At 38.7% G+C, this 27,780-nt stretch overlaps 5 protein-coding genes and 1 long non-coding RNA gene across 10 annotated transcripts; 4 read left to right on the top strand and 2 right to left on the bottom strand.

Moving 5' to 3' along the window:
• Nucleotides 1-76: 76 nt before the first annotated feature.
• On the top strand, nucleotides 77-3,597 carry LOC141837704 (putative folate-biopterin transporter 7). 2 transcript variants are annotated; one of them, XM_074725074.1, is made up of 2 exons: nucleotides 77-476; nucleotides 2,423-3,597. In XM_074725074.1, the coding sequence occupies exons 1-2, from the start codon at nucleotides 218-220 to the stop codon at nucleotides 3,469-3,471; spliced, it is 1,308 nt and encodes a 435-aa protein (XP_074581175.1). In that variant the 5' UTR covers nucleotides 77-217; the 3' UTR covers nucleotides 3,472-3,597. The 2 variants fall into 2 exon arrangements, with proteins under 2 accessions (XP_074581175.1, XP_074581176.1); XM_074725075.1 differs by lacking the exon at nucleotides 77-476 and adding an exon at nucleotides 2,120-2,200.
• Nucleotides 3,598-4,161: 564 nt separating this feature from the next.
• On the top strand, nucleotides 4,162-6,891 carry LOC141837705 (pectin acetylesterase 7-like). The gene is given in 13 exon segments (XM_074725077.1): nucleotides 4,162-4,354; nucleotides 4,471-4,487; nucleotides 4,489-4,554; nucleotides 4,998-5,124; nucleotides 5,279-5,358; nucleotides 5,436-5,522; nucleotides 5,591-5,715; nucleotides 5,805-5,865; nucleotides 5,943-5,996; nucleotides 6,083-6,160; nucleotides 6,224-6,329; nucleotides 6,411-6,547; nucleotides 6,642-6,891. Coding segments are annotated over 13 exon segments (1,176 nt in total). The 5' UTR covers nucleotides 4,162-4,224; the 3' UTR covers nucleotides 6,750-6,891.
• A 49-nt stretch (nucleotides 6,892-6,940) lies between these two features.
• On the bottom strand, nucleotides 6,941-17,351 carry LOC141837706 (alkylated DNA repair protein ALKBH8 homolog). 3 transcript variants are annotated; one of them, XM_074725078.1, is made up of 8 exons: nucleotides 17,071-17,351; nucleotides 14,508-14,833; nucleotides 11,454-11,555; nucleotides 11,035-11,121; nucleotides 10,470-10,595; nucleotides 8,993-9,283; nucleotides 8,280-8,345; nucleotides 6,941-7,152 (listed from the first exon to the last, which is right to left on the bottom strand). In XM_074725078.1, the coding sequence occupies exons 2-8, from the start codon at nucleotides 14,823-14,825 to the stop codon at nucleotides 7,066-7,068; spliced, it is 1,077 nt and encodes a 358-aa protein (XP_074581179.1). In that variant the 5' UTR covers nucleotides 14,826-14,833; nucleotides 17,071-17,351; the 3' UTR covers nucleotides 6,941-7,065. The 3 variants fall into 3 exon arrangements, with proteins under 3 accessions (XP_074581179.1, XP_074581180.1, XP_074581181.1); XM_074725079.1 differs by having other exon boundaries at nucleotides 17,148-17,351; XM_074725080.1 differs by lacking the exon at nucleotides 6,941-7,152 and adding an exon at nucleotides 7,294-7,391.
• Nucleotides 17,352-17,483: 132 nt separating this feature from the next.
• On the top strand, nucleotides 17,484-23,660 carry LOC141839414 (protein SAWADEE HOMEODOMAIN HOMOLOG 2-like). 2 transcript variants are annotated; one of them, XM_074727156.1, is made up of 9 exons: nucleotides 17,484-17,762; nucleotides 19,507-19,592; nucleotides 19,661-19,706; nucleotides 19,779-19,916; nucleotides 20,563-20,627; nucleotides 21,452-21,503; nucleotides 21,728-21,871; nucleotides 22,801-22,920; nucleotides 23,160-23,660. In XM_074727156.1, exons 1-9 carry the CDS (start codon nucleotides 17,709-17,711, stop codon nucleotides 23,517-23,519), a joined length of 1,065 nt encoding a protein of 354 aa, XP_074583257.1. In that variant the 5' UTR covers nucleotides 17,484-17,708; the 3' UTR covers nucleotides 23,520-23,660. The 2 variants fall into 2 exon arrangements, with proteins under 2 accessions (XP_074583257.1, XP_074583256.1); XM_074727155.1 differs by having other exon boundaries at nucleotides 19,779-19,920; nucleotides 20,564-20,627.
• Nucleotides 23,661-24,155: 495 nt separating this feature from the next.
• On the top strand, nucleotides 24,156-24,762 carry LOC141841215 (uncharacterized). Its single transcript, XR_012602785.1, has 2 exons — nucleotides 24,156-24,417; nucleotides 24,536-24,762. It is a non-coding gene; the product is annotated as an uncharacterized LOC141841215 (long non-coding RNA).
• Nucleotides 24,763-25,398: 636 nt separating this feature from the next.
• On the bottom strand, nucleotides 25,399-27,278 carry LOC141841222 (9-cis-epoxycarotenoid dioxygenase NCED1, chloroplastic-like). Its single transcript, XM_074729362.1, has one exon. It carries the CDS (start codon nucleotides 27,274-27,276, stop codon nucleotides 25,399-25,401), a length of 1,878 nt encoding a protein of 625 aa, XP_074585463.1. The 5' UTR covers nucleotides 27,277-27,278.
• Nucleotides 27,279-27,780: the final 502 nt, after the last annotated feature.

Raw genomic sequence — 27,780 nt, 5'->3', positions numbered from 1 at the left:
AGCAGCCCAGTTTCGAATCCCTCGGAAACCATGGACGGGATACGTGGCACCGGTGAAAAGGAAACGTCGATCGCTGCCGCTTTCGTTTCTTTAATACTATGAATTATCGCCTCCTTCCTTCTCCGGCTCCACAACATCCTCGGCAAACAGAGCCATCGGCTACGCGTGGACACGGAGAGGTGGAGGAGGAGAGAGAGAGGGAACGAGGCGGAGGGCGATGGGCGCCAATGGGCTGGAGGCGGCAGCGTTGTTGAGGAAGGTGGTGGGCTTGGGGTTCCTGGTCCAGGGATTCCGGTGCTTCCCCTGGCTGGGCGTGAGCTACTTTCTCATGGACGGCCTCGGCGTCGCCGCCTCGTCGCTTCAGATCCTTCAGAATTCTGCCAACCTCCCGATGGTGGCCAAGCCCCTCATCGGCATCCTTTCCGATGCCATCGACATCAACGGCCAGCACCGCCTCCCTTACGTGGCCATCGGAGGTACCTCCTCTTTGCTTTCTCTTTTTCTGTCATCCCCTTTTCCTTGGGAATCGCGGATCCCTTGTTCCTACGGAACGAATGAACTGTATTTAACTTTTTTTTGGTGGAGCAACTGTGTTCTAGGGCGATGTATAACGTTTTATGTGATGAGTGGAATCCGGTGGAATGTCCCTTTCCCCTGCCCTTTACGTTTCTACTCAGGTTATCCTAATAGTGTCTCAAAGAATCAATGATCAGAGAAGACCAATTCTGGAATCTTCAAATTAAGAATGGAATTATGGAAAAAATGAAATTGAATTAGGGACCATTGGTTGATTCCATTCTTCAATTCACTAAATTCGAAAGGATTTTAGATAGTGTAAAGTAAAGATAATAGTGTCAAAGTCCTAACTAGCTCTTTGTTCTACGTTAGATCATTGAGTTACTTTTTGCCCTTGCGTTTGAGTAGTCAAATTAAATTATTCTTGAATATATGTATCGTATATGTTTGGATGCGATTAAAATTTATAATCTAAAGATATACTTTCGGCACTCATATAAATATGTATTTTTGAATTGTCATAAATTCATGATGCCAAATTTGATTCATGTTTCCTTGTGAATCAATGACCCTAGTTGCATACTAGAACTATATGATCTAAAGTGCAAGTGTTGCTTTGGTATTCTTGTGGCCTCATATTAACAACTATCAAGCTATAAATTGTGCCGAATCCTACATGTTTTGTTTGTTTTGGTTATATGGTAGTTGTAAGCCTGTGTGTGATAGACTCATGGTCAATAACTCTTCTGCATGTCTGCTGCGTCGTAATCAGCTATGCCTCAGGGGCCATGGTCAATAACTCTTAATCTTTACTTCGCTATAGCTGTGGATACTACCAGTTTGCACGAATATAATTTATTTAAGTAAACACATGTAGAATGTGCATCAATACTGTTATTACACTAATTATGGTGTTAAGAATGATGATCATAAAATTCCTTTCACTTCTAACCTTCATACCTCAGGTGCAGAGATATGGAGAATAGACCCTGATCTAAAGTGCAAGTGTTGCTTTGGTATTAAAAAAGGAAGAACTAGAAATATAGTTCCACAATGCATGGTTGGTGAGTTTACAGTTTTGCCTTTGCTTTGGGAAATCGAATTGGCACGTTCTTGACTCTTGTCCTTTTTTCCTGCAAAACGAAAAGAAAATTTAATGCATTCTAAAATTTAAGAAACTGACTTATTCATTGAGTTTGCTAAAAATTCTGTCACGTTGGAAAATCTTCATTCAATTGCTTCATTTCTTCTAAATTTACACTGACATTTCTTTCTTCAAAATAATGCTTTGTACCTTTGTTTTATGCGGCCACATAGATTATACAATAATAACTGCATTGCAATCACTAATCACCGACTTAAGGATTATGCAAACTATATTTGAACAATTTTAACTTGTTAAAGTTCAAGCTAATATTGATTTGATTAAACCGTTTTACCCAAACAGATCAACAGGAAGCACAATTCTCGTATTGCTTGAGTATGTATATATGTATATATATGGACAATACATGCACTAGTACATGTGGGTATGCAATCAAGCATCATTTAGTTTTTGAAACTCTGATATGTCTTGGTGAAATCTACTCTCTTGAACTGTTCCAGATTCTGTAGATGTGCTCCATAATTCATTTAAATCTGTTTGTAAAAGGGAGCAGAGATTTGTTCCTCTTAAGATATAGAGGTAATCTTCATATTGCTTGAATTATTTTGAAAGAAGTCCAATTTTCACTAAATGTCAAACCAACTCTCTTTGTATAATCCATGCTTCTCAGGTGTACTATTTTCGTATGATCATACCCTAGTTAAACCATACAAAAGATGTTTTCAATTCCATTATTATCTTTGAGTTGTATATTTTGCTTTGTGCTAATGATCTGTTTCCCAACTACACTTCCTTCTGCAGCACTTTTGCAGGCACTCTCATGGATTGCAATTGCTACATTACCTGCAGCATACCTCTCTATTTCCGTCCTCACTCTCTTTCTCCTCCTTGGAAACCTCGGAGCCTCTATAGCTGAGGTTGCCAACGATGCCATTGTCGCTGAGGCTGGAAAGCAATCGCATACACCATCAGAATCTGGTCAACTTCAGTCCTTTGCCCATATGTTTGGCTCTATTGGAGGTGGTCTTGGAAATCTCCTTGGTGGCCTTGCCCTCAGCCACGTCCCTCCAAAAACTATGATCCTCTTCTTTGTCGTCCTCCTGGTTATCCAATACTCGTTGACGATCAGCGTCTCCGAGAGTTCCCTTAACCTTCCCAAGAAGATAACCCATCATTCAAAATCAACTAGCATCTGGAAACAGATATCGGAATTAGGTGTTGCTCTTCACAAGCCAGAAATTCATCATTGCATCATGTGGTTTTCAACATCTTATGCTGTTGTCCCGCTGTTGAATGGCACTATGTTCTTCTACCAGACTCAGTACCTAAATCTCCCCTCCTCGGTCATTGGCTTCTCCAGGGTCTTTGGTCAAGTCGCATCACTCACCTGGAGTATCGCCTATAACAAGAAATTCAAGAAGTTCCCCGCAAAGAAAATTTTATTCGTCTTGCAGTCTACCATCGCTATGTTTATGGTATCGGATGTCTTTTTCGTCAAAGGGACTTACCGAGCTATGGGGATTCCAGACTCGGTGTACGTGGTGATCTTCTCAGGATTATCGGAAGCTTTGCTCTTCTTCAAGATTCTTCCTAGTAGCGTGCTCATGGCAGCGATGTGCCCGGCTGGGTGTGAAGCGTCAGTCATGGCATTTCTGATGTCAGCAATGGCGCTTGCTAACATAATCAGTGGCTACTTTGGGGTGGCTCTTGCTGCATCCGTTGGAGTATCTGCTGATAATTTCTCATACTTTCCAGTTGCAATCCTAATACAAGCCTTCTGCACGCTGCTGCCTCTCTGTTTGATATCGTGGATCCCAGATGTCAGCAGGCCTGCGAAGAAAGAAGATTAGACTAGGAATTTTGTGTAAATTATTTTCATTAGGATATATCATTTTTTTTTTCATTAAAAAAAACTTAATATTAGAAAAGAAAGTACAGGTCAACGGTAAATTCTGAACTTTTCAAGCTTAGCGTTGACCAAATGACATCAGAATGTAGATTATCAAGCTTGGCTTTTGACTGGTTTCATACTTCGAATTTGTGCTAATTGTATCTTTTTCGTTATATATTTTTATTTACATTATTAGTATAGATTCCTTGATGCCCACTCGACAACTGAATTTATGCTTGTCGTGCATTGCGACAAGAACAGCGCGTCGGCCATACAGTTGCCATTTCATTACACCGACACCTATCCACGTAGAGACAGCTAGCGTAGGGACTAAAGCCAGAGCCCACATTTTTAATATCATTATTTTCGACTTTACTTTTTCCATGCAGATAAATATCAAACCGACACAGACTTAGCTAGCTAGTAACTCAGGATTAGCCGCTGCGTGCGCTTTCTAATTTACCTTAGTGGTTGGTAGAAAATTTTTGTGGGACCAGACCGATCACCCTCAGAGCTTGAGTCAATACGACTAACTGGGATTTATCTTTTTTTAGTAATTCAGAATTAGCCTCTAGTCCTCTACATCTTGTTCCTTGAAGAGAAAATTTCTTCCAAGCTCTCTTTCTTATCCTTGAGGTTTAAATATCCGTCCTCAGTTTTCTGCAGCGTTTTTCTCTGTTTCTGGAGCTCACAAATTCAGTAACACTGCAGAATGTTTAGTGCTAATTCAAGAGCATGGATCCATCCTTTACTCTGCTTGATCTTCTCGCTGGTCTCTCTGGGAGTGGATGGAGGTCCTGTGCCAATGACTCTCTTGCAAAGTGCAGTGGCTAAAGGAGCAGGTCTCTTTGTTCATCATCAGTCTTCACTTTCCTCTTTCAACAAATCAATCGGTTTCATGCTTCTGTATCTTCCAGTTGGTTTTTCTTGCACAAATTTTCTTCGTTTTATTTTGCAGTGTGTCTGGATGGAAGCCCCCCCGGCTTATCATTTTTCCCCAGGTTTTGGCTCTGGCGTGAATAATTGGTTGGTTCACATGGAGGTCTGATCCCTTTTCATCTTCTTGCATGTTGAGCAGTTTGGCTATCTTTAACCAAGAAGCATGTGTAAAAACTCATGTTGTTGTTTCAAACATTGTCATTCAATCCCTTCTGAGCAGTTTTAATTCCTCCCAAAACATGTTGTAGCATTGATTATTAACCTAGAATTTATTTGGCACTCAGTTATGGATATACTGTGGAACCTAATGAAAGTAAAGTATGACAAGTGCCTAACTTGCTTGTGTAGGAAGAAGAGCATCCTTGATAGAGTAACACAAAGGGAATTAAACAATTTCACATATTGCTCTTACCCTATTCTGAGCCTTTTCGTGCTTTTTTCAACATTGTGCTTCGCCTTTACTAAGTCGTGCACCATTTATACCTTTTTTTTACTTTTAAACTACCTAATTTTATGCATTTTATATGTTTTTTCTACCATTTTCAGGGAGGAGGATGGTGCAGGAACGTTGCGGAATGTGTAGAACGAAAAGGCAATTTCAGAGGCTCCTCCAAGCATATGCAGCCACTCTCATTCTCTGGCATTCTCGGAGATAATCAGAAAGCCAATCCTGGTATGGAGTTTCGATAACAATATGTCAATATATAATTATGGATCCAAAGTATGAATCTCTATTTGTTTATTGCTCCTCAAAATTAATCTTTCTTCTCAAGCTTAAATAACTTCAGTGTGCTCTTCTTTCTTCATCACTGCATGGCTACTTGCAGACTTCTACAACTGGAATAGGATCAAGATTCGGTACTGTGATGGTTCTTCTTTTACTGGGGATGTGGAAGCTGTTAATCCAGTAATCTCCTCCACCCATATGCATCATTATGGATGAAATTTAATGATAATTTTGTGATGTAATTACATTTTTGTCAGGCCACAAATCTTCACCATAGAGGAGGCAGGGTTTGGCGTGCCATTATCGACGATCTGTTAGCAAAGGGGATGAACAAAGCACAAAATGTATGCACTTTAAAGTTGTGCTGGTTTGTCATGCAGACTCTTGTGCCAATACTGCTGAACTCTTGTAGGCACTACTTTCTGGCTGTTCAGCTGGTGGATTGGCATCCATTCTGCACTGTGACAACTTCCGCAATCTTCTACCGGCAAGCGCGAAGGTGAAGTGCTTTTCGGATGCTGGCTACTTCATCAATGCGTAAGTTCGATCATTGTTGAGTATCAGGATCTTCCTGATGTTGTAGCATTACATGCCATGCTAATTGAGCCACAATTGCTTTCTGATAGGAAAGATATCTCCGGAGCAGACTCTGTCAAGTCCTTCTTCACTGATGTTGTCAACCTTCATGTATGTTGAGGAAGAGTAATCTCATGCTACTGCTTCCAGGGAAGATGTGTGTTAATTGTCTGTCTGTGTCTTCTTAGGGTTCAGCCAAGAATTTGCCTTCTTCTTGCACTTCAAGGCTAACACCAAGCATGGTGAGAAGTATTGCTTTGGTTTATCGATCGATCAATCATTCGTTGTAGCATGTCATCTGAACAAGTCTTGCACAATGCAAGTGCAGTGCTTTTTCCCACAGTACGTGGTGCCTACAATGAGGACACCTCTGTTCGTACTCAATGCTGCATATGATGCATGGCAGGTAACAAATCCATGGCATTGCTAGCTCCATTGGCTATCTAGTTAGTAATGGTGCACATTGCAGATCAGGAATATTTTAGCTCCAAGTTCTGCAGATCGGGGTAAAGCTTGGACAGCGTGCAAGCTTGATATCAAGCGTTGTTCTTCGTCTCAACTACAGACATTGCAAGGTTAGCAGTTTCTAGTCACTTTTTAGCTTCAAAAAAGGTTCAACTAATTGATGTCCTTGATGCCTGCTTGTTAAAATCCAGGTTACAGGTCGCAGTTCTTGCAAGCATTGCCAGCCAGCACCTCCACAGGCATGTTCATACTCTCCTGCCATGCTCATTGCCACTCGGGAGATCAAACTACATGGCAAGCAGTTGATTCTCCGATGATCGATAACACTGTAAGCTCGAAACTTAAATCCATGCAAATCCAAGATGATCATATATATGAACTACGTACCAGTCCATGATGGAATCAAATTCAACTCTTTGCAGAGAATTGCCAAAGCTGTTGGAGATTGGTACTACAGCCGGAGTGCTGTCAGGAAGATTGACTGCCCTTACCCATGCAATTCTTCGTGCCGAAACATCGATAATGAATGAAGTTGAGCTCCTCCCCTGGTTCGTCATCGTCCACAAAGAGTGTCTGGGGCGGACTGGAGCTTTGCGTTAATGTTTACGTTGGTGTGCTTTATCTAATATTGACTTGATCTTATGGTAATTTAAGATATTTAGCTTCACATAATGTGCAAGACATAATAAATAAATAAAAATCTCATTCCTGAAAATGAAAAGGATAGAGACTAACTAGATTGTTGATTTTCAAGAAAGTTTCACAAATAGTCACCAGACAAATTTGCAGAATATCTGGAAAAACAGGAACAAATGCTCCTTGGATTAAGCTTTAGGGATGGAACAACTATACTGGATTCAGTTGTTGATCTCTACATTCCTGTTGAGAATCACAGTATTGCTTGTACGCACAGCGGCATGGCCCGTTCCTAACCTGCAATTACAGAAAGTTGCACCTTTTTTAAGTTTTAGCAAACATAGATCAAACTCTGAATGTGAAAGCTTCTTGCAGACTGTAAACACTGAGAAAGCATGTTTCATTATTCACATACTTTATGCACACAAGTTACTGTAATTGATCCTGCGTAGCAGGCAAGGATGGTTTAAGACATGATGTGTCTACAGTCTACAACATGTTGCACCATTATGAAACCACACCAATGAAATTTTTACCTGAATGGATAAGGAGGGAGAAGCAAGGTTGAGATAATTGAAAAGAAAGCTCATACAATCTTATTTACAACTTGTTCGTTCGGGTGGCAAGTAATAGGAAAATGGAGAATGCAACAAAAACAGACAAGAAAAACACACAACAAAAATGATTGTTCATGTGCATTTCAGTTATAAAAATTATTCTTCTTAAGTAAATTTTGATTGACACATAGTGGAACATTATTAATGAAAAGTTAAATGAAAATGACTACAATATGTATTCTGTCGTCATAAAAGTTCAGAAATTTCACGGTAGATGGTATCTGGAACCAATCTCATGTTGCATACAAATGAGATGTCAAGATTAAACAGGTAATAAAATTTATTCTACAGTTTTCTGAGAAGAAAAAATAAAAAAGACAACTAGTTCCAACAGATTTACATAAATGGAAAAAATAAATATAAGAAACAGAAGCGAGAAAAGGTAAATTTGGACAAATAAGGCTAAAATTAGCATTGTTATTGAAAAAACAATTAGATGTGAAAAAGAAAAGCAACTTTAAAAAGTATCTATTCTGTGTCTTCTCCAATATTACAAAATAATAAGCACCAAATTGATTCAGAGAAAGTACTTGCACCCTTTATCTATCCTAGTTAACAGATACAAGCATAACAGAACATGCACACAGACAAACTGAGGAAATTGATGAATTAGTATTCCTTTGAAATAAAATGTATTGTACAAGCCTAACTTATAGATGATAACACATCTAGAAAATAAGGAAAGACTACTTATCAAATCTCCTAAAAATCAGTAACTGCAGTTCATATTCTCAAAGATATCCTAGAGACAAATTAGCTAATTAACAACTGTAACTATATGAAGAAACAAGAATATTATACACAAACCTTGCGAAAAGTGAAGGAAACCCTCCGAGAACTTCTTCTTATTTGCTTTTCTCCTATTATGTCAACCTGCAAGACATCGTTTAAAGTAACAGATCTCCAGTTACAGATTACTGATACTTTGATATATTCATTTTGTTCTATGCCTACTTGTATAAACTAAGCAAGTTGGGCAAGTGTTGAAAGAACTGACAATTTTTGTCTAAGAACAAAAGCAAAGGTGATTAGTTGGTTCAACAGTTGTGATATGGCCCTCAGTAGATGTCAATGGTGAGGAAACAGATAGAGCCAACTTCAGATAGTTTGGGCCTTAGTATTCTTGTTGTTTTGTTGTAATGTAGAGTAAATAACTTCAAAGCTTCAAAGAACAAATGATGACTTGGAGACTAGGAATGTTAGGCTCTGTTTTGTTCGTGAAAAGTTTCTAGAAGCATTCTTTGTTCATCAATCTAATGCATTCATGCAAAATTGAGCTCATTTTTGGATGCCTCAATTTTCTGGTCAGATAAATTATTTTTCTTGTTATATACTATATGCTATAGCACGTTGAATATTAAAATGAATTCATTGATTGTTCATGAAATTTTGTTCACAAACTTTAAGAGACCAAGCATATCACTGTCTTCACAAACTTAATAGGTTGAGTGTATCACGGATGGCCAAGCAAATTTAGATGAGCCAAATAGTCACAAGAAAAAGAAGGAAAAGAAATATACTTTGTGATGTGGAATATAATGATTCCAAGCGTACCGCCCTTCCCCAGACATTAAGAGCATAGAACGAGAAGGAAGAAATATAGCTTTTCTAATGGTGTTAGAAGACAAAAGAGTGCTGTCTTCATTTATTTCATCAACAGATGCAGATGGAAATTGCCAAGTTGCTTGAGGATATCTCCTGAATTCCATTATGCATGAACCAGCAACAGAGAGGCTGAAGATAAGTTCATCAAAAGCTGAGTGGGTGTCTATGTGGGGGGATAAACCCACCCCGCATGGATATTCATTAACCTGTAGTAAATTTAAAGTTAAAGCTTATAAACATTTCCAAGTTGAAGTATATAGCAGGGTATCATACGCTAAGGAAATCAAAAGAAAAAGAATGACTTTAATCATTTTAGACTATCATAATCATGACCCAATGGTTACTATTTTTTTCTGATGTGTTTGTTTAGTTTTTAGTACCATAATCTTGCTAGCAAAAATATTTTTTTTAAAAAAAAGTATAAAAAAGGCATTAAGCCATATCTTTATATATGGGATTCATCCTTGATTCAACTGGTACATAACCAACACTAAAGACTAAAACATGCCCTTTGTGAATCTTGAAGAGGGCACCCTTTCGGTTAAATATGAAAAGGATGCCATTTTACCTTTCTAATTTTGAATAGAACTATTCAATTTTGTAAATTTGAGAGTCTAATTCAAATTCAACACTACCAAATTAGGTCTAGCGGAATTTGAATTACTATGGAAACCATATTAGGAATTACACATTTCTTTGAAACTTTTATTTTTCATTCCAAATAGATGGATTTTATATTTCACAGCACACAGCAACTTCTATATAAAATTTGGTTCAATTTGGAGCAAAAATGTACTGTTCTATCTAAAACTAGAAAAGGTAAAAGAGGCAGAATTTTGATACTTAACCAGAAAGAGACACCCACTTGATGATTTAATATTAAGGCCATAAATCCAAATAACAAATACATGGACATATGCAATATTTTGCATTACATTATAGCTTCAACTAATTATAAAATATTTGAACTTAAACAACTGTGATAACAATTAGCTATTACTTAGAAACAGAAACAGTTTCCTTTTGTTCTCTTTATTAGGCGCTTGAAATTCTAGTAGTTGGCACAAGGTTAGAATCCCAATTGTGGCAATTGGCGTTTAGTCCATATTTCAAGTTTTCAACTATTTATGTTGCAACCTAAAGATGGTTGAAAAAAATCATTGTTATAACAATTGAAGCTGCACTAAGGTATCTTTTGACTTTTCTGTTGCAAAAAAAATGGTTTAACAATTGTTATTAACCAGTTGTTATCGACTGGTTGAAAAAAAATGTTTTGTTTCTTTTGTTCCACAATTGAAGATGCACTAAAGTATCTGTAGCTTATTGCAGTACAAATACTTTGAAAAGATAAGTAAAACTACTTTTTGAAAAAAAAAAATGTCCTTAACATACCGTTAACTGATCCATCTCTTTATTCTGATCATCAGCAAGACCAGGAAATGATACAATTTTCTGAAGTATGTTAGAAACAAAATATGGGAGCTCACCTAAAAACTGCTTTGAATCAACATTTCTTGTCTGCATAACAAAATAGTGATGGGAGTCGTTATTCACCATAACCATCCAGAGAGAAAATTTTAGTTACCCAACTAATAAAACCAGAATATACTAGAAAAGGCTTAACATAGAGGCAATTCCAGAAGGAGCTTTCTTGCTTGACAAATGAGCAATCCCTTGGCACACAATACACTCATAAATGCATAGTGTTCTAAAATGTCAAAAAAATAATAATAATATGCTAACCAAACAGCAATAGTTTATCTCAGTTGTGGGCTGACATAAGCTAGAATAAAACAGGTCTTGACACAAACAGAAATAGTTACATCAAAACCTTACCAATCATGAAATATTGAAATTAACATTACGATCATTTAAGAATTTGACAGAAAAGAATCAGCTTTTCTACAAGATCCAGACACAACTGATCAAAAGTTTAGCTAGATAGGATGCAATTTACCTTGTATAGAAATTCATAGCCATAATGTTGAACTCGTCGTTTTGCCAGATTTATCCATTTCCTACTGTCAACTTCCGCAAGAAGTTCCTGAGATAATATTATTGAAAGAAGTGGGCTACCAGATATCAAATCATAGAAGCATTGGAAAATAGAAATGATTTTCTGCACATATATTATTATAATCTTATTTCTTATACCAATTAAGTAACAAAAATAAAAGTTGGGTTTTCTATAGAAGCCTTCTTCTAAAGAAATCCTTGGTGACCTCTATAGTAAATTGAATACACACAAGTGTGAATCAAGTTTCCTGGTGTTTGTCACTTCAGAATTGCATCATAGCAGAAATTACCTAAGCTACCTGTACCACCATAATATTCATGAAGAATTTCTGCAAAATATATTTTTCAATCATTCCTGACCTGTTCCTCCTCCAAAGTAATAAAATCATGCACCAAATAGATTCCTGGAATATCCAAATCTGATGCTAAGAAAGACACTGGAAGCGCATTATCACCATGGACCTAGATATTGTATGATGTTAGTCATGGACAAGCATAAATCTGTCTCCATGGATTTTTCTTTTTAAAAAAATGAAGTGCGCACAATGAGGAGAAATATGTAATCGCACAAAGGTCAATGCATGAGAAAAATCAGCTCCTTCATGTTGTTGAAGCTCATTAGCTTCTAAATATATATATATATATAAAAGTTTGATATGACTTGAAGACATCACAGTCAATTTGAACAATAGTATTGGTAGGTAAAACTAAAAACATAAAGTATCGTAGAAAGAAAACAATGTTAGCAACCACGAAATTGCTTGATTAGTAGCAAGAGAGACTACTGCAACTATTTCATACTTGTGATGTTATATAACTGCCAAAAGCTGGTTTTGTGTTAATGCATATCATGCGCCAACTTAGTTGTTTTTCTAATCCCATGCCAACAGAAATTATCTACGTAGTTTGTTCCACTATATATTTATTTTATTATTATATATTAGGGGTTGTCATTTGTGCCGTATTAATTGTGTCATAAATGGGTCAACAAAAATCTATAAGAGAAAATATTAAGTTGATTATACTTTTTAAAAAAGTAATGTTACCTCCTAATAGTTTATTATGTGGCAAAAAAGTTATTAATATTTTTTAAAATAATTATCTAGAAAAATAGGTCATTTCAAGTTAACCTATTTATATATTTGGGTGATATTGTGTTACTTTTAGGTTTTATCTTTGTTAATCGTGTTTTTGGTTGTGTCAGTCAACTCTTATTATATGTTGTGTGGAAAAACAAGGGGAGAGTGGGGCAGATATCATAAACCAATCATTGTTCTTTTTTTGCTGAGAAAAGATGAAAGTGAGCTTGGTTCTCACTCAGGTGGCATTGAGAAAAGGTTAAACCGTGGAGAACCAAAAGCTACAACATGACAAATAGCAGGATAATAGGTTAGAGTTCAAAGTACCGTACTGCTAAATAAGATTAGATTCAAAAAATACAGAAGCTAGTAGTCAGTGAGGAAGCATATCTGGTACAGCTTCCATCATGCCTCCATTTAAAAATTGCCGTTTATCCCATCAGTCTGAAAAGAGTTCACCTGTCATTGGCACTTCGCCTGCAGCTCCAAAGCCTTAGGTAGTCTATCCATATGCAATTGCATTACATCTCACATATGCAAATGCAATTGGTTGCTTTAATATGCAATTGGGCTAGTCTAGACCAATCCAGATTAGTTCAACTAATCTTAGTACCATTAGTAGTAGACTAAACAGGAAAGGAGACAACTGATCTAGTTTGGGTTTAATTGATTTCAATTACAAAAAAATGACAAAATGAAGGGAATAGAACCCTAGTAGAAAATATCATGGTGTAGGTATATATGACTAGTTCTTTGATGATTTAGAACTAAAAGAGTTCACACTTTGATCATCATTGAGAAGGCAGTTGGTTACAACATTTTTGAATGTGAGATATTCCAACCAACTAGTAAATTCACATAAAATTAAGCTGAGACAATAAAGACCATGATGGAAGATGTCATCAACACTTGGTGGTATGCTGTGCTTTTCCACTACCTATCTACAAACCTAAGAAAATAACTTCTCAAGATTTTCACTTGAGAATCATTTTTTCCCTTTGGAGAACTACTGAGCTAACTTTTTTCTAAAAGAAAAAGAATTAAACTATGCTTGGTAGACTGATTATTAACAATTTGCACCAGATATGATTTTAACTCTAATGCATAAGAAGTTATTAGAAATATGCTTATATAAAAATCTTATAAAATCACTCTTATGTTTCATGTTCTAGTACTTACAAACTGTTCTGAGTGGAACAAGCAGAGAATAACTCAAGAAAATAGCAGTGGACTCTTCAATCATTATGATCATGATTGATTGGCAAATTCCACAAATATTTCAGTATCTCATAATTAATAGCATGACACTAAATGATCCTTCAAACTCTGGAAACAACAGAAACTGTACCTAAAATAAAGATCACCTAGAGATAGCATCAGAAAATTTACTTCTAGTAATTGTTCCCTCATAGAATGTAATTTCTTTGCTATTGAAATAGTACCCAAGACTCAGAACTATTAAAAAAGCTACCTCTATAAGTAGTAAAAGGGCAGCCCGATGCACGAAGCTCTTGCCAATGCATGGTCCCGGGGTCTACTGTACGTGGTCTTACCCTGCATTGCAAGAGGCTATTTCCAAGACTCAAACTTGTGATTACCAAGTCACATGACAACAACTTTACGGTTGCATCAAAGCTCCCCTTCTAATTCTGTAAGTAGTAAATTGCTTAAAATTAGCAAGCTAATAAAAGCCACATTATTTCAAAACCTTATGTTATAATTCCAAATTCTATGAGAACTTTTAGTATAAAGGAAGAGATGCATAGCATAAGGCTTTGAATCACTACATAACAATATATACACACTGATGCAATGGTGGACTAAATAGATAAAACAAAAGTCAATAACAATGAGTCCTCTTAGTATTTGATATAAAGGATTAAATAGATAATTATAGCCCACCATTTTTTAGAGGAGACATAATAGTAATTTGTCTCAATTACAGTGTCTGCTACAGTGTTGGCAAAGGACCTGGAAGTTGTTGCTAAGGTGTTGTGTCTGAAATCCACCTTTACCAAATGAGGGCTTGCATCCATACAAATCATATAAAATTTGTGGGCTCCTTCCAAAAAAAATCAGCTTAACTAAAACAGTTTTAGTATCTATAAATGCCCACCTGAAATTCAATGTGGGATGTATTCTATATATGAGAAGATTATATGTTGATAAGTATATTGGGCACAGTAAAGGGTTTTCATGATATGTCCTAATCATCATGTAGGATATATCTGCTGGAAACAAATATAAACTCAGACATATTTAAACAATACATGTCTGTGAAACACTTAAACATAAGATGTATTACTCAATTTAAAGAATTAGTCTCCAACTAAACCTTTTGCGGTGGCTGAACTGTTGAATAGCGTATGTGCAAGGTTCTCCCTCCAAGTTCAGCACAAGGGCATCCATTTAACATTTTAATGGCTGCTTCAGCAGCATTGACTTCAGAAAAGCAAACAATCACACGGGCACCAGTTTCATCAGCAGCATGGACTCCAATGACCTTCCCAAAAATGCTAAAGGCAGATTCAATATTTTCAAAAGGTATGCCCACAGCAGGTCCACAATTGGCAATGAACAAGTAAGGAGTTGGCTCATGCTTCAAGCCTTTAGGCTTTGTAAATCTCGAATTACTCATCTGAATTACTGGCATTTTACAACCTAAGGACATGGGGAAAAAATAACAGACAACTCAACTCTATCTCAAGAAAGAAGAGAAAGTAATGTTATAGTCAAATAGTAAGATGGATGGTTGTATAAAAGAGGCATTTTGGTTAGGTATATCATATATGATTGGTTAATCTGTTCATGCACTGTTTACATCAAGCACAATTTATGAGAAAATTAACAGAACCACACAAATAACATTTTGCAACATTTATAACACATATTGGTATTCAAATGACATTTTGCAAGGAAGATACGATGAGTCATCTTTTCCATGATGAGATACTTCCCAATGCTAATCAATTGAGCATAAACTAAAAAGTGCACCAGACCAGTGATATAACTAATTATCACAGAAATATAAAGTAGATTTCAATTTTTATTAGACATAACTCGTATTATAAATTCATTCATATAAAACATTATCTTACCTTTTCAAGATCATTTGTATCCCACACATGTATAAATGTTTAATAAGCATAGATTTCTCTTGAAGAATACATGGCAAACCATGGTAAAAGCAAATCTAAGATGGAGTTTTTCTTTTCCTCATACAGACCTATCCCAAGTGGCATGATGAGACAATAATCCAATTACTCGTAAGAGAGTTATAGGGAGAGAGGAGGGAAAGTTTCACAAACTTAACGATTTATGGAGCTCCATCCTTTATGTACATCTTTTTGTCACATCTCCTCCCCTCCCTTGTATCTTCCATCCAAGTAATTGGACACTAAAATCATATATAATGTTGGTGCAGGACTGTCTATCAGGAGCATCACAATTGCCGTATTTATGTCATGATTCCAGTTTTTTTTCCAGCAACATGTTACCATTTTAGTTGGAACTGAATTCCACAACAAAAATAGTTTCCTAAAAATAAAATATAAAATTTTGTTTCTGAAGGAATCACAGTAGGAATTCAATTTCTTAGGTTTCTTACTAAAGTATCTGAAGTTTGTGAGATAACTGCATGGGCCAACCCAAAAATTGAGAAACCCCTTGCACCTTACTACAGTCTAAAGACAAATGGACTACCATGCAAGATGGTATGGCCAAAAATTGAAGAGAGAAATTAGGCATTGGTCTAATCGACCTCTATTGCCAGAAGCTAGCTTTTTGTTCTCCAAATGGTGGTGGATGACTGTGAATTCCACTCTGCTCCCATGGGTGCAAATTTTCCCCCCACGGTGGTGGATGACACTCCCTCTGACAGATAGCCCTTACTATCTAGAATTATACTTAACTGCGTGAAAGTCACTTTTGGTGATCACCAAGCACCAGAGGACTACCTTATTTCCTTCCAGTGTGATAAATGTGTTGGTTTATCTCCTCCTTGAGACTCCTCATATCCAATCAAACTTGCGAATCTTGACTAATCTGCTTAATTGTACTCTATCCAGTGAAGGAGACCAACCCCTTTGGAAGATCAGGTTCTCATGTCATGTGTGCTCCTCTTGTGTGCTCCAATTCCTACTCTCTATCCACGTTCCACCTGGAGATGAAGAGGACACTTTCCTCTATTTACTGAATAGGTAGGGGGTTCGGGGACGGTGGAATACAAGTCAACTGGCACGGACTCTTTTGAAGCAACTCTGCTCTACCAAAGTTAAAACTCTAGGTTGGACTAACATGAGTATAAACTTCATTTGAACAAATTCCTTCACCTGCCTTAGCTTCTTCCAAATACCCATGGTCCGTGTTCTACAGCCAATGCCCATAAACTTCTCTACTCCCCCTACTATGTGAAGTGGCAACATTTTGGTTGGAGACAGTTTGTCTAGAACGTATAAGTACATTTGGTACAAGAAGCTGAATGATGGAGCTCAACTTTTTCGACCCAAGTAGTCTCCATGCAGCAGCAGTAACCAGACTTGGATGATTTGAGCAAAACTTGTATCTTGTGAGGGAATCAATGAACCTGATGCAATGCTTGGATGACTTGGTAAACTGGTGGATCCATGGGGATACCAATTATTAAGTGTGGCAGTCTTCCTCAGCCCTGATCTGCAAATAAACCAGATTTACAGAGTATTTTACATAATGTAGCAGGGAAGGGAACCTACCTTCCCCCTTTTCCTTGAAAAAAAAGAAGCAAACAGTGAATAAAAATCATCTCCTAAGCATTGCATCAAACACTTATTGTGCACGTTACTACAACGAAGGATCTGCCCATGCAAAACGTAATCAATAGAGACTGAAATTATAGTTGGATCAAGGAAGAGCAAGATTACCACAGCATTTGCAATCAACCAGCAGTAAAATTGAAACACGAAGATTCGCTCGAGGATTTGGGAAACCAACTACGGACCTCGCACCCGCTTCAAGACCACCCGTTGCCTTCTCGATCGGAGCTCAAGCCGAAATCTCTCTGCACTTCATCCTCCTCTCCCTCGTAAGGGATGCGATCAGGAAAGTTTTCGAAAGATATGCACGCTCTGGATCGCAGGCCGGTTGTTTGTTGACCACCTAATCCAGCATGGTCGAGTGAATCAGTTCCTCCAAGCGAGCCCGCATAAACATGGACTGGTGCAACCAAAAGGCATGAATCCATGTAAGTTAGCCTATAAAAAGGTGTATGGGGGTCAAGAGTGGGTTGGATATAAAGGCTTGCATTCAATTAATTTCCAAGGATTAGCAAGTTTGCTTTTTTGGGCTTTTGGCATCCTTCTTCTTCCTCCGTGCAAAGAAAGCTCCAACCACCAAATTTGTGCGCTCGGTGACGGCTGTTGAGCGCATTCGAGAGTGATCGGTGCCTGGTGCTTCTGCTTCGTGCTGCATCCTCCCTCTCCTCTCCCTTTCTCTCTCTCTCTCTCGCCCTTTCTCTTTTGTTTACGGTCGCCCCCCTTCCGTTTTCCACCGGAGATCCGCGATGGGTCGGCCTCCGCACGGCGGGGGTCCCGTCTTCCGATTCACTCAGAACGAGGTACATGGAAACATCTCTGTGCTCTCTCCCTCGCTATTGCGAATCCCCCGTCTTCAGATTTCTGTGATATTTTTTTAGCGGTGGTATTTTAGGGTTTTGTTTCCGTGCTGCAGATGAATTTTCGTTATAGGAGCTTGTTGGTTTCAATTCGATGGGAGACTGGAAGTTTTTCACCTTTCTTTTTTCTTCCAGTCTGAATTAGTTTCCTCGCGTTGACCATTTTCCGCACAGATTGGCAACTAGGAGTCATCAATGGCGATCCCCTTGCCAAAATCTAGAAACGAAGAGCGAATAAGTAACCTCGTTGTCTTAAATTAGAGTGTAGGGATGATAATCTTGTGATAATCCATGGACGAGTGGAGAAGAAACGAATGGAACACAAGGAACGAAAACCTCGTTTCCGTTCTTTACTTGGACAGAAATACTTAATTTTTGGTTTGCTTGGAGAGAAAAAGGGGAACAGTGAAAATCAGGAGAGAAAGAAGATCATCGAAAAAGAGAAAGAAATGTGGTCAATTGAGAGTAGAAGATCATGGAAGATTTTATTGTTGTCACTTTTCCTCCCAATTTTGGGATTTCTTTTTAATCTTTTCTCAAATTTGGAAGGAAAAGTCAGAAGAATAAATTCTTCCCTAATCTTCTACTCTCCTCCTCCTGGTACATCAGTCACTCTGGTTCCCTAATGTTAAACACAGAGTAAGTTGTATATGCAGGAGTACGCTAATGTAAGTGACTGCTATTATTTAATGGCGGCATAGGGGTCTTATAATTTTGTATTTAACCAGTAATTGTGCATGCTGTTCTTTGGTGATCTTATTGGAGAACTTAATAGTGAGTGGCTGAGCGCCATTTATTAGAATAATGCAAAGGAGATCCTGATTTGGGCACTTTTCAACACTTAATTGGTATTTAAAATGAGCTAAGTTTGAGAGAATCCTGGACTAGGAGGACTTGTTTCTTAGTTTTGTGCTATAAGTGCAATCAACTAACCTCATTTCATAAATAACAAGTCGATCAATTTTAAAACTAGTTTACTATCAGTCTTCTGATTAGCAAACTGGATATTGCAAATAATAACAACTTTCAATGTTTAGAATATGGTTCATTGTCCGTATTGGTTCTCATTCCCAATTGAGAACTTTGTCTATGTAACATGATTTAATTCGAGCCTTTTTATTGTATTATCATATCTACTTGAGTACCTAGCACTATCATTGCTACATATGTTGGTTAACACCTCAATTGTAAACTATGTTAGTGTTAGGTATATCAGTGATCTAAATCAAGTTTTGAAGAATGTAGCAATGATAAGCCTTGCATAAATTTTAATTGAGGGGTAAGATCCATGTACTGGCCTCAAATAGTTGAGATTAACACAATTAGATGATGTTAATGATGTTTCTTTTCCAAATTAATTACTTAATGATTACCGTCCATTTATATTATTTCCATCACTAATGGCTTATGTATCTCCTATAATTGCTCATCATCCTAGTTTGCAATTATTTTCCTGGAAATGTTGCACTTATTTATATATGTATTCATTTTTCCCTTTGGGAAACCATATGTCTACTGTGCTTACTGTTGGAAACAGTTCAGTATTTTCCTAGGCACTAAATGTTCTAATTTTTCTCTTAATTTATGACAACTAATACAATCATCAATCGCCGATGAGTGATAGGCATATACCATATAACCCAATCTACTATGTGATCTAATGAAATTTGGTGTTGACCAATTTAAGGTTTTGGAGATGGAATCGTGCTTACAAGAAATAAATAATGCAATACCACCTCGTGAAATTATGTGTGCACTCGCAGACAAATTTAGGTATGTTTGTGTGTCAAATTATGGTCAACCTTCACAGAGAATTTTCTTAGTATTTTTGCTGTTTGAAGTCAATCCTCTGAGCGAGCTGGGAAGATTGTCGTGCAACCGAAGCAGGTTTACTACCTCTACATGCTGCTACTGAGATGTCAACTTCTTGAACTATTGTTAACAGTAGAGATGTTATAGGTATGGAATTGGTTCCAGAATAGGAGATATGCACAGAGAGCAAAGTTGAGCAAGGCACCTGCGAAGTTAACCATTTTGCCTATGCATCGAGAAGAACCAGTTCCTTTTACAAATGTGTCTGCTCCTATTTCTACTCCTTCTGGTACTTCCCTTTGGTTTACTGTTTTTGTTTCTACTATAGTGTCGCTCTTTTCTTGTTTTCATCTTTTAGGAAGGTTATATTGATTTACAAATTGATAACTTGCTTAAGAGTAGCTATTATTGATTATTTTTTCCTAAGTCTGTTCACATGGCAAAGCTCTGTTGGAAGATTTGAGAAGTTGGCCCTCCATGCTAGTAATCTAAATATTAAACAAGATCCTAAGTCTGCTTGGCCCTGGGGCCTAGCCTAGCCCCACATGCTTGGTAGCAAGATAATGGGCATGATTAAGTACCAATGGCACCCCACCTAACTGCCCTGGTAATTTATATTAGATTCAACTCTCCCTTGCGTACATGGTATCATAGCCTTCTATATTGACCAATGAAACATGTACCAAGTGACCATGTTAGTTGGTCGCATGGGATAATTGAACCCTTCTAAGATGCTTAACTATCAAGGGATTTTGCACCTTGCTTCACCCTCTTGGGGAGCAAGGTCTGCACCCTTGCTTCACCCTCTTGGAAATGTATCAAGGGGCCTCCACCTAACTGACTTGTAACTTTGGTTGGTCGATTTCTATATTTGGATATCATTTCTCACCATCCTCCCCCACATTAAATGATCCCTTTATTTTGTCATCTAGGACGGAGTTCTACAGATAATGCTCTGGTGGAATTCGAAGCAAAGTCAGCTAGAGATGGAGCATGGTGAGAATACTTCCTTATATCAGATTTATTGCTACAGCTTGCAAGGAAATTGCCTATGTCTATATCCAATTTTCTCTTCATAAATTCATTGAATAAGCTAGTTTATATGCTTAATATTCCTTTTTATGTTTGACTACTTGCAAGCTTTCTTAGCTGTTATATTTGTCTAGGGATACAATTTTGGCAGGCCAAGTAAATTCCACCTTTTATTATTATTAAATCAGTTGTCTGAAAAATTCAACGTCAACTAGAACAGGACACCTTATAATGTAGGACACGAGGTGAAAATTTACAAATCGTGAGGAACCTTAAGAATACAACTTCATCCAAGGAACTGGAATGGAGAATATAAGAAACAATGCTGAAATATATGCAAAAACTCCTTACAAGTTATATCTAAACTAAAATGTGATCAACATTAATTAACAACACAATATTGGGTTCATCTAGACTTATGTCAGGAATCGATTCCTTACAAGTAAATCTCGCAATTATAAAACTCTAAAAACCTTACTTCAAATGGTAAATGGAGAAGGCAAAGGATGGAAGAAGAGTGAAGAGGCAAGCCAATTACTCTCGTTTACATATGCATGCTCCAAGCCCCTGCCATATGTTGCCAGCCAACTACTCTTGTTTATTATTATCCTGGTCAAAATTTTCTGTTGCTCCTTGTAGGATTTAGAAATACAAGAGCTCTTGGGTAAATTCTTAAAACCTAGGCCTTTTCTTGGCAAATTACCTTACAATCAGATTCCATTCTTAAATGTTATATGATAATTCTCCTTTTATTTCCACATAGAATCTAATAGTGACTTCATATGCAGGTATGATGTTTCAACCTTTCTTTCCTATAGAATGCTTGAAACTGGCGATCCGGTAAATTATATTCAAATTCCACTACTACTTTGTTGTGCTTCAGTCTTATTGTTACATTAGTATTTGATGCAATGCTTGTTAATATCATTCTTTCAGTTTGCATCTATGGCAAGCAACTTCTTGAAATTAGAAAATAATTTTGGTCTAATTGATGACACGTCGTATAGATACCTGATATGTAGGGAACTTTCATTTTGTCTAATTCATAGTATTAACTTCTCCAGGAAGTTCGAGTTCGGTTCTCAGGATTTGGTGTGGAAGAGGATGAGTGGATTAATGTACGCAGATATGTTAGACAGCGTTCCCTTCCATGTGAGGCTGCTGAATGTGTTGCTGTACTTCCAGGAGACCTTATCCTTTGCTTTCAGGTGACTTCCCATGTTGGGTTTCTAAATTACTTTGCCCATGGGTGATTTTCATTTGATGGTGAGCATTCTGAACATAAAAAGTGAAACATCAAGCTAGTGCATAGGAGAATAGCACATCTTGAGTTGTTAGATCCATACTTGTGAATCATTGATCTTGAAGTATAATGGATTTCAATTCTGTGTTACTGTTTTCACATTATCAGATCCTGTGACAGTCTCTTCTTTTGCTTGTCTTTGACTGGGTGACTGAATATAAGTCTAGTTAAGTGCCGTTTTACAAGTCCTTAATAAATTAGGCCTAATTTATAAGTCCTTAATAAATTAGGCCATCTTACAAGCATTACTCTGGTTGGAACATAAATTTCTTTTTGAAGACTTTCTTTCATTTTGGTGAAAGGTGTTATGAACTCACCATTCACATTCTCTTGATTTGTATATTTATGCAGCACAAATTTTACTAAAATTTGCAATTTAATAATTTTGGCAGCAGTTACCTGACCTTTTTATCTATGACAACCCATTATGTATTGAAACTTTAAAATCAATAGTCAATTAAGGGCATCCATATGTTATTATCATTTAGTCAATTAGTGATGTATCTTTACCATCCAATTAAAGTATGTCATGTCTACATGGTTGAAGACCGAGTTTGAGAGATTATTCAAAAAAAAAAGTTTTAGGAGATAAAAAATAGTTTATAATTTAAATGATTTTTTAATATTAAAATTATATAAAAGATTTTAAATCTAGATATGAACTTTTTTTCTGTTTCCATTTTCAGTCAGAGGTTTGTTGAACCTATTATTTGCTATCCCTTGCATTAGTTGCGATGCAATTTAAAAGTTTCTTAATCTGCAATTTAATGCTTCTACAGGAAATTATTTTACTGTTTATTATTTGATATTACATTTCACAGCTGGTGTTTACAGGAAGGTAAAGAACAGGCTCTTTACTTTGATGCTCATGTTCTTGATGTACAAAGACGAAGGCACGATGTACGAGGATGCAGGTGTAGATTCCTTGTTCGTTATGATCATGACCAATCCGAGGTACCGTATATATAATCTTGTATCTTTGACTTTGCTATGTATGAGCAAGTAAATGGAAAAACTCAAGATAAAAACAAAATTTTCTATGAAGATCACTTGATTAGTTTTGGTGTGTGTTGTTTCTTTGGATTTGTTTTGATTTTTAGATCACAAATGAACATATTTAGCTGCTGTTTTTCTTGTCGAATTATTTTTTGATGCATGAACCGACTTGTAATTTCATTTTTTTTTTCCCCCAGGAAATAGTGCCACTGAGAAAAGTATGTAGGCGCCCAGAAACTGATTACCGTCTACAGGTGCTGCAAGCTTCAAAAGTATCTGGGTCCATTGATCTGCAAGCCACAGCAACAGACAGCTGGTCGATTCCTAAGGATTTAGCTTCGCAAAGGAACGGGAAGCAGCGCAAGCTAATGGATGTCAACACCGACGAGGTAACAATGGTCTCTCTTCCTCATTCAAAGGATTTGATTAGCTCCCGTGGCAACAGTCCAGCAGCAGCAACTGTTGATAATAGCAGCAGCACCCCCGTGAAGGTTATAATGGAGGAGGCTGCTGTGAACAACCTGAGCATGGAGTCCCAACCAGAAGGAAATACCTAGTTCGATGTAGCATCTGTTTATGGTGGGAAAGAAGCCCGTTTTTTATGGTAGATGTAGGATGGACACAAAGTAAAACAACTGGTTATATTTCTCATTTGCTTTTTTTTTCATTGTCAGTCAATGAACATTTCGGTTTTGTCAGGTTTAATGCCTTGGTTAAATACAAGTTCGTCTAAATTGGAGACTTAACCCACATTCGATAGTTCTACCTCAGAATGAATCGATAAGTTCTAATAGGTAACCCAATAGGTAATCTACTATCAACTGTTCGACCTCAGGCACAACCACAGTTTATATTTCTCCAGCGATTTGGCTGGTTTACTCATATTCATACGATAGCTCTATTGTCTTTCCATCAAGCATTTTGTGTGAACGATTGTATATGGATTATTTTGTCCCTTCGACTAATGAAAGACGTATGCAACTACAAGTCTTCAAAAGTCACCAACGAAAACGAAAAAAGGAAGAATTCCCTTTATACCTGTGCAACTTGCCTCAATAATTCCTCCCTGCACCTCCATTATTTCGGAGCACCTTTTTCCGTTCCACTACTGATCGGAATCTCCTCCTATCCTGCTCAATAGTGGCTCACAAAAGAGATGAGCATCTCACTCCTAAACGTTGATTTGCGTTCAAGGAATCCTGATCATTCGTCCTTCACATCATATTCATGCTTCTGTGTCGCAGCACCGTTCTCCAGTCCTGTCCTGCTCTGCCTATAAATTGTGGTGGATGCAATGCAAGATCCAGAAGCAAATTTCCCTGCGTACAATTCGGCATGGCCTCCATGAAAGCAGAGAAGCCAGCGGCTTCATCTCCAGCGCCTAAGGTTCAGCTCAAGCCTGCAGCCACCAAGCCTGCAGCCACCACGAACAGGAAGCCACAGGAACCAAAGAAGGTATCCATGCATGTGTATATATATATATTAGTTAGTTCGCTGCAACATGATCGATCGATCGATCGATCGTCCTTGTGGCTCGTGAAGTGCTTAACGTGTTATATATCGCATGTTGCAGGCTGCAAATACTACTCCAAAGGTGACTCGGCCAGCAAATCCAAAGTGAACGAGCTGCTGCGTGTCTTGTTATGGGGCATAAGTATAGTAGTTTGGAATAAGAAGTATGCAATGTTGTAATGGTTGGGACATATAATTACACTCAGTGATGATGTATACTTGATCAAATGTTTACACATCCTTTAAAAAATAAATAAAATATGATGTCAGATAATAATTATATATATATATATATAAAGTTTTTTCATATACTCTTCTGTGCAGGAAAGTTTTTTCAAGATGAATAGATCGAAATCACAGCTTGTAAAGGTAAAAATAAAATTTGAGCATTTTACCATAACAAGATAATGAGAAATTAAAATTTTAGCTGACAGTGCGAACTAAATTTATTTTTGAACTCATTGAAGTGTAGAATAATGTGCTTTTATAATTTTAACCTTCAAAACAATTACGATCTTAAAAATTTATACAAAAGGACTGTAAATTGATTTATAAATATGTTTAACAGTACAAACAGAAGCTTAGGAGTAACTCTATGTTTTTGAAAATTTAAAATGATCGAGGAGAGTTGTATTTGAAAAGAAGTTATCAAAAATACTAGATGCCGAGCATAAATTGATCAAGTCAGTTAAATTGATGAGTTCAGTTGATCAAAATTTAGCGAGATGGTTGAGATAACCAAGATTTCGGATAAACTTGAGTAGAGTATGGGTGCCGTAGCGTTGCGTGTGTCTCGGGACATAACTGAGTTGATTAGAACAGATTTTAAAAGAGGATAAAGATTCGAATCTCCATGAAACTCATAATAACTGAGGCCACTAGTTGACGAATTCCACTTTATGTAATTTTACCGTTGAGTGTTCTCTACTGGGGCCGTTGCGATCGCAGCTCGTCTCTGGAGACGAAGAGGCCGTGGAATCCGTAGGGCACCCGGCCCGGCAGCAGCACCTCCGCCACGATCTCCAATTCCAGCGACTGCGCGTCCATTACCAGGAACCTCGACTCGCCGCTGTCCTCGTCGTGCACGTACGAGACCAAGTACCCTTCGTCCTCCGCCTCGTCTTTCCTCTCGCCTTTGGGCACGAAGAAGGGCTCCCCTCCGAAGCACCCCCTCCCGAAGTCCCGCCGGGCAACCACGCAGTCTCCATTGCCGGCGACTGCAAGGTCGAGCTTCACCACCCCGCTTATCTTCGGCAAGGGATCCGCCACGCCAAGGTATACGTAGCGGTTCCTCCGCCCCACGTAGCCCGGATGGATCACCCCGAGTTCTAGGTTCGCCGCCGAGAGCGGTGTCCGCGTCACGACACCGCTGCCTTCCACGTCGATCCTCACCATCTCCAAGGAGGTGTGCGTTAGCTCCATCCGCTCCAGCAAGTGCTCCACCAGCAGCATGTTCGGCGCCACCAGGATCAGATCTCCTTCTTCCTCCCACGCGTTGATCGTGTGCACCGGGTTGAACCCCGGCACCTCGAACCACCGCATCTCCGCCTCCGACGTGGCATACCGCGGCAGTACCCCGATGCGCGGCACCTTGCCGTTGTCCGACCCCACCAGCCCGCCGCCGCCCAACACCATGTTCATCGGCTTCATCACGATCTGGATGTCCGGGAAGACGGCGTAGCGCTCCGTCACCGCGAAGTCGTGCAGGAACGACAGCTGCCGCACCGAGAAGATGGGCACGTCGGGGCCCGCCTTGTTCCCATTGGCGTCGAACCGGAAGTAGGTGAGGAAGGGAGGAATCAGCCAGTAGCGGAAGGCGAAGAGCTCCCCTGTTGATGGGTCCTTCTTGGGGTGGGCGGTCATCGCCATGGAGAGCCGGCCGGCGAAGTCACACCGGCCCAGAGTGGTGATCTCCCCGTCCTGCGGCGATACGCTCACGGCGTAGGGCAGGTCGGACTCCCCCAGCGCGTAGAGGCGGCCGCCGAAGAAGACCAAACTGGTGTTTGCCAGGCCCATTCCCTCCGCGAGGTTCATCTGCCCAGTGAGTACCCTCACTGCTGCTACCACTCCGCGCGCCACCCCGGCGAAGCCGTGAAAGCCCGAGAAGATATTGGGGAGGACAGAGCCGCCGGCGTCGCGCTCCACGAGGTGCTTGTAGGTGCAGACGTATCGGGAGCAGAGGATGGCGGGATCGGTGCCGTCGCCACCTGCGGGGAGGAGGAGCGAGTGCAGCATGCCGTCGCCGTCGAAGAGGTGGTGGGGGCCGCGGGGCAGATGCTGGGGGTTGGGCCCGTTGCGGATGTAGGCGCCGCCAGCGAGGCAGCGCGGGATGGCGCCGCGGACGACGGGACAAGGCGTCGGAGGGAGCTCGTCGACGGGAGCAAAGTTGCCGGAGAGCACGTAGCGGGGGTCTACGGAGCGACGGAGAACGGGTGGGTCCATGAAGTTGTGGATGAGCTCGTCGAGGTCGCTGCAGATGGATGCGAAAAAGGAGCGTGGATTTCGAGGTCGAAGAGAAGCTGGTCGTGGTCGTGGAGGCGGCGTATTAGTTGGTCGGCGACTGGTGTCCTGGTGGCTATCAGCCTCCTTCCGGGAAGCGGCGCTTGTTCCGATGATGGTGGTCGCCGGAGCTGTTTTGGTTTGAAGCTCCGCGGTCTTCTCCTGATCTGTTTTCCCTTCCGACACAGCCCTCAGAAATGGAGGAGAAGACGAGGATGGCGTCAGCGGAAGCATCGACGGAACCGGCCTCCAGTGTCGGCCGGAACTGGCCGGAAATGAGGTGGTTAAGGTGACCGACAGCATATTCACTTTGATGTTGTCTCCGATCGTCCAGGCCGGCGATCACCGAAGGCCTGATCAATGTTATTTATGGTTGGATTTCCCTAATTAATCAAATTAATCGCGAAAAACATGTATAAATTAAAAATAAAATAAAATACTCATCATATATTTCATATAAAAATATTTAAATATGTGGTTTAGGGTTTAATAATTTTAATTAAATTATAATAATATTAAATTAATATATTTTTTATAATAAAAATATAGGAGGAGATGTTCATCTATTACTTGTGTTTTGAGTCAAGTGTATCATTTTTATCTGATAAATAAATAAATAGTGGATAATAATTTGGAATAATGCCAAATTACATAATTTATCCCTTGATATTAACATATCGCATTAACTTTGCCTAATTACTATTAAATTCGCATTAATCTATATAAATTCATATAACTTTTATAATTTTAATTTATATGTCACTATAAATTCATATATAGTTATAAATTAAACATTAATCTATATTA

The sequence above is a fragment of the Curcuma longa genome, chromosome 11 (genome assembly GCF_044706935.1).
Source record: "Curcuma longa cultivar G26 ecotype Majalengka, Jawa Barat chromosome 11, ITB_CL_G26_1.1, whole genome shotgun sequence".
NCBI lineage: Eukaryota > Viridiplantae > Streptophyta > Magnoliopsida > Zingiberales > Zingiberaceae > Curcuma > Curcuma longa.
Note: the sequence above shows the minus strand (reverse complement) of the source record. Positions and strands in the feature narration are given on the sequence as shown.